The 6,028-nt window shown below is 45.3% G+C and overlaps 1 protein-coding gene across 3 annotated transcripts in view; it reads left to right on the forward strand.

The window, feature by feature from the left end:
• CHST11 (carbohydrate sulfotransferase 11) overlaps window positions 1-3,617 on the forward strand; it is a 178,067-nt gene extending 174,450 nt beyond the window's left edge. For all 3 annotated transcript variants that reach the window (XM_075075325.1, XM_075075333.1, XM_075075341.1), the window contains exon 3: window positions 1,440-3,617. In XM_075075325.1, the coding sequence (XP_074931426.1) occupies window positions 1,440-2,288 (849 nt within the window). In that variant the 3' untranslated portion in view covers window positions 2,289-3,617. The remainder of the gene's footprint in view (window positions 1-1,439) is intronic.
• The last annotated feature ends 2,411 nt before the right edge of the window (window positions 3,618-6,028 follow it).

A 6,028-nucleotide genomic window follows, 5' to 3' on the forward strand; every position in this document is an offset into this window, starting at 1 on the left:
CCAAGGGTATTATACCCTTGAGATCTTCGAGGGGGAAGACCCCTATAACCAAAGGCTATACACTCCCATAGCAGATGTATACAGTCTACGTTGCCTCAAATGCTTCGCTGCAGTGTCCTGTGATTCATGTTAACCTAACTAGAAGGTATCAGATAAACGCTTCTGAAGGACTCAGCATTCAGGAAGGCATCTCAGACCTCCTTGCCTACCAGATAGGAAGGTCAATACTTCCTTAATACTTGGCTTTGAGGCTAAACTAATTATTGTGCATAAGGCTCTTTGAAATCCACAGGTAAGTGGGGTTAAGTAAATGTAAATAACATCACCAAAACCTTCCCCCTGTTGCTCTGATGCAATGTATTCAGCATATGTAAAAAGGCATTTGTAGCAGTGAGAGGGTAGGGCTGCACAGCAAAACACTGTGCCATGTGGAGACACTTCAGATGGCTCTGAGTAACCAAACACAGGAGCCCTGCGTTGGCATGATCCTTTGCCTGAGCTAATATTCCCTGTTTCCCCCAGAAACTCATTACCTGCCTTAGCAGAAGCTCTCACTGTTGTTGCTGGACAGAACCGGGGCAGGAGGTGGCTGGCGGAGAGGCCGTTGCCGTCTCTCTGCAGCTTCTCTTTGGGCCTCCCCAAGACAGATTACAGCCCCTCCAAAGCATCCAGCAGCTGTAATAGTAGAAAGTTAGGGTGCTGTTAACCAAACAGTAAAAGGCCGTGGGTGAATGTTGTGCTGTGTGTGTTAGCAGGCTGACCCTCTTTTCTTCTCTGTCAATGCGGCTTTAGCAGAGAGGCAAATTATTATTAGAGGCTATTATTCTCCCTGCTCCTCAAGAAATCACATCTGAGTGAATGTTCCCCTGGGGGGTAAACAGGAATTTCCATGGTCTCCATTTCTTCTGCCAAGGTCATAGCCAAGAAACAAGCTGCGATTATTAAGTCTCTAGCAGAAAAGACATCAGCAACAAGAGCAAATGCTGTTTTCATTTTGACAAATTTTCCAACTCTGGTGTCTTCCTACCCCATCTCAGCAGCAAAAAGTCAGGCAGGGTCCAGCACTGCTGTAGCCATGGGATGGACTGCAGAGTGTAGGGAAGATTTGTCTTCCAGGACTATGCAGTGACCGCATCTCAGGCTGAGAGTGCTGTAAATACACTTGCCACCAGGCTGCACGAGTGCTGGTGCTCCTTTGAGTTGGCTTCAAAGCAAAGCCCTGGACACTTTGTGAACAGCGTTTAAGGAGCACGTATCACAAAGTTTGGAGACAAAAAAAGAGTTCATCTTCTAGCATAGGAACACAACTTTACTCAGCGACATAATGACCTGTTCTATAGAGGCAGTAATCTACTTTTCTATGAATTTGTATAACAAGCAAAAACGCAGTGAGAGTTTCTCAGCCACTTGACTTACTGGTGCCTGTCCTTCCTTTGCAGTTGTCCAACACAGCGATTCTTCATCAGATTAGACGAGACCAAGTGACAGACACGTGCCGAGCAACCAGCGTATCTAGCAGGAAGCGCCGCGTGCTGACACCCAACGATCTCAAACACCTGGTCGTGGATGAAGATCATGAAATGATCTATTGCTATGTTCCCAAAGTGGCCTGCACAAACTGGAAGAGAGTCATGATGGTTTTGACGGGAAGAGGCAAGTACAGCGATCCGATGGAAATCCCAGCCAACGAGGCCCATGTGTCTTCAAACCTGAAGACCCTCAACCAGTACAGCATCCCAGAGATCAACCACCGCTTGAAAAACTACATGAAGTTCCTCTTTGTTCGCGAGCCTTTTGAGAGACTGGTGTCAGCCTACAGGAACAAGTTCACCCAGAAGTACAACACTTCCTTCCATAAGCGATACGGCACCAAAATCGTGAGGCGCCAGAGGAAAAACGCAACCCAGGAAGCTCTGCGTAAAGGTGATGATGTGAAGTTTGAAGAGTTTGTGGCCTATCTCATCGACCCACACACCCAAAGAGAAGAGCCCTTCAACGAGCACTGGCAGACTGTGTACTCCCTCTGCCACCCTTGCCACATCCACTACGACCTCATAGGAAAATACGAAACGCTCGAAGAGGATTCAAATTACATTCTCCAGCTGGCAGGAGTAGGAAACTACCTGAAGTTCCCCACCTATGCAAAGTCTACGAGAACTACTGATGAAATGACCACAGAGTTCTTCCAGAACATCAGCTCCGAGCACCAAACGCAGCTGTATGAAGTCTACAAACTTGATTTTTTAATGTTCAATTACTCAGTGCCAAGCTACCTGAAATTGGAATAAGGGATGGGTCGGGGGGAGAGAGGGGAGAGAAAGCCTGTTTTATTTAAGATTTTTATTTGTCATAATAAATATGGAGGATGGGTTATTTTGTAAGTTAATATTTTCTTTTTTTGAATGATGCTGCGAGCAGCACAGTCAAAATTATTTAAATCAACTGTAAGAAAGGACAGCTCTCTGCAGGGTAACAGGATTGTGATGATCTAGCTGTAGAAATGAATAATATTGCTACACTGTTTTAAAAAATTGTTAATTGTGTTCTGGTGAATTTCATTGATCTTGCATTCCTCCAATCCTAATTAATGTTATTTATACTTATTTAAAACATGGTCTCTTGGTAGGTGTCACTTCAGCAGCAGAGATAAGATAACAGTTGGACAAAAGGTTTTATGCTTTCCTTAGTTCAGCTTGTCTCTGGGTAATAATATCCTTCCATTAGCTGTTGATACCAGTAAATATGGGAATGGTTCTTGATACCACACACTTTGAGAACAGTGGTGGAAATAATTTCTTCAGAAAGTGATATTGCACTTAAGCATACTAAAAAAAAATCTATCTAGCCCTGAAAGGGAAAAGTAAAGCAGATTTTGATAGATTCATGATATCTCAAACCCATGACTGAAAGAAATGTGAATGTATTCCTTGGGAAGAGAAACCATGAACTTTTTTAAGTCTGGACTTAATGATTTTATCAAGAATATGACCAGTCCCATTGCCTCTCCATTTAAAGCCTGCCAGCCCAAAAGAATGCAGATTTGAGGGTGGTCCATGAGAAAAAAATTTACTTTTTTGATAGTGACTGTAGAGATTTTTGAATGCCCAACGCAATTGGCATTGACTTAATTCATATCCAGGATGCGGGTGAGGGGAGCTCCATCCTCTTCAAGTCATGCCTCCCTAATTGATCTTAAGATGGGCAACAAAAATTGGCTCAAAAAACACCCGTCACTATATGTTGCTGTAAAGGGTGTGGACATGTAATTTGAAAAGTCAGAAAGTAATCAAAGTAATCTTCATGTTGATCTCTAAGCATGAAAGGCAATAAAAAAGGTCTTTCATCTTGCTACATGCTGGTTTCATGGCTTTTTCCTAGGAGGAAGGGGAAGTCTTCTTTTTTTAGCTGATGACTAAATACCATTGACAAGGGTGTTTCTAATTTCCACTGGGTTAGTATTTCGTCTAAGTCAGCTCTAGCGTGAGACCACAATCTTTTTATTTAAGGTGAACATCTCAGTAGCGGTTGTTTTGCGTGTAACAGCTTGTTGGGATGGCAGATTGTACCAGGCTTAGCACACCGAGCGATGCTTTTGGGCAAGCAAGTAGTAATCTATTCGCGGCAAATAAACAATGAAAAACAAGATTTCAGTGTGGATCTATTAGAAAGCTCAGTGGGCAGAAGTACTGGCTTCTCCAAATGTTGCTTTGATTTGATGCAGGTGAGGTGTACGGCCAAGCGGGCGGCAGGCACCTGCCTGAGGAAGGGTCTGCAGCCACGTCAAGCTGCCCCATCCTGGGGCGGCAGCACGCTGGTGCTGATGGGCAGGAGGAGGCAGAGGCTTAAGTGAAGGCACTTGTGGGAAACTAAAATCTGTTTTAAAGTTGAACGAGTGTTAAAATGGGGTTTTGACTTGCCTGTGTGTCAATCTTGTGAGCAGCCCCAACCCTTCCAAAAATCAATGAAGATTTAAAAAAACCCAGCTGAAGGCAGAGCGGTTTTAACAGCATCAGAGCCAGATCCTGAAAATGTCATACTGTAGCTGATGGTACCCACTGAACTACATTAGTCTCCAGGACACACATGTGGTTAATGAAGAAAAATAAGTTCCATCTTATTTCATAAAAATAAGTTGCTGAATGCATCTCAGTGAAGAACAGATTAACATAGCAAACAGCAGCTGAAGTCCTTTCAAAATTAGATTTGCTTTTAGCCAGGATTCGGGTCATTATGTTTTTTTTTTATCATACCCTACAAATAAATTTCCTATCCATTCTAGAACAGCCACAGTTTTCATAACCCAGGGCCTATTTATAACCTGGAGCACTGACCCAGTGCCTAGTGAAGAGCTGGCTGTCTGCGCCTGACAGCTCTGCATTCCTGAGCGGTTGCTGATCACTGGCTGGTGTTTTACTTGAAAGCAGTTTTGTCTCATTTAGAGTATGCAGAGCTGTTGCAAGTGCCTATCACAGTGTGCCCAGGCTTTCTTTTGTTCGTAGTTCAATGGCTATGTTTGTTAAAAAAAAAAATAATCTGTCTGAGGGTAGATTTCCCCTTTCCCCCTCCAGTATTTCCCTACAAGCTGTGTGTTTGTTTGGTCTTGTATCCAACAGTGTTCACATTTTGTTCATTTTCAGTTAGCTGTTAATCCCCCCAACAGATTGTGACGCAATTTTTTTTTCATTTAAGAAAAAAGTTGCTTCAGAAAGTAAACATTTTGAAAACAGGATGTGCTTCCCCCTTTCTTTTTGTACTTTTCTCTGCCATCACCACATTTTTATCTGTTCTGAACACAAAAAAAACCCTATTTGACAGCTGTGATAGAAAAGCTTTAGGAGAAAGCCATGTTTAGGAGATCGGAAGGGTGAGCGCTGCTCCAGCCAGGCTTTTTAGCAGCCGCTTTGGGTTTGATTACCCAGATTCTGCCTCCCTGCAGAGGGCAGCCCTATGGGCAGATGCTCACACTGAGATGGCTTTCATGTGGTCTTAAGCGGGTACTTAGAAGTCACTTGCTTTTAAAAAAAATTGATCCCAAACTACTACAAATTGACCGTTTATCATGTTATGCCTGGTCTGGGTGCTGTGAATGGGCTGTAGAGCTGTATTTAAAATGAACAGCTGACATGCTGGATACGATCGCGTCCTGCGCGTTGAGCATGAAGCCCTCACCACGTCAGAGGAGGACCACAAATGTTAAGGAACAGTCTTTTTCTTTTTGCTCTGCTGGGTGTGTTGTTTTGACTGAGCCAAAAAATATCCCCTTCCCCTGCCTCCCCGCAGAAGGATGCTCAGGGTCATTCCTCCTCGTCTCAGTGAGCTGGTAGCCACCACCTGCAGTGCAGGGTCAGCCGTGGAACCAAGCTGGTTTTAGCCCATCTCTTCACTGTGTTTCCCAGCCAGAGGAACAGAGGAGCTGGTTTGCTCCTGAGCCCTGCCTCCCTCCCGGGTTCATTTCTGCCGTGGCCACAGCCGGTCCTGGGAGATGAACGGGCAAAAGTGCAGCCACAGCAAAATTGAAAATACAGATGTGCCCGTGGGCCCACGAGGGCCACCCGGGGAGCTGCTGTTTTTTGAAGGATGTGTATTAGTTGAGCAGTGGTGAGCACAGGGAGGACCCAGCGGGGAAGGTCCCACTCCCCACCTCTGCCCCTGGCTCCCTCAAAGCCCCTGTGCTCGAGGAGCGGTGAGCAGCCTCCCCATCATTTGGCAGGGCCAGCGCTGAGCCCAGCAGCACCCGTGGCTCCTTGCCCAGCGCGATACCCACAGCTGGGGGCTCATTCCCCCCCGATGGTCCCAAGCACCTTAATCTGGAGCCCAGGCCGGATTTGGCTGAACATGGTGGTGACTCCTGAGTGGTGGGAGGCCCTCCCAAACCTGACTTGGTCTGTGCTTCAGTCTCTTCATAAACCGTGTCCATTATCACAGAAACATGCAAACTGCCTGAACCATGCGCTGCGCAAGACAAATGAAATAAGTAATCCACAAGCAGAAGTGCTTTTAGAAGTTGACCCCAGATGTTTTAGGGTTT

Source organism: Phalacrocorax aristotelis, chromosome 1, assembly GCF_949628215.1.
Source record: "Phalacrocorax aristotelis chromosome 1, bGulAri2.1, whole genome shotgun sequence".
Lineage (NCBI taxonomy): Eukaryota > Metazoa > Chordata > Aves > Suliformes > Phalacrocoracidae > Phalacrocorax > Phalacrocorax aristotelis.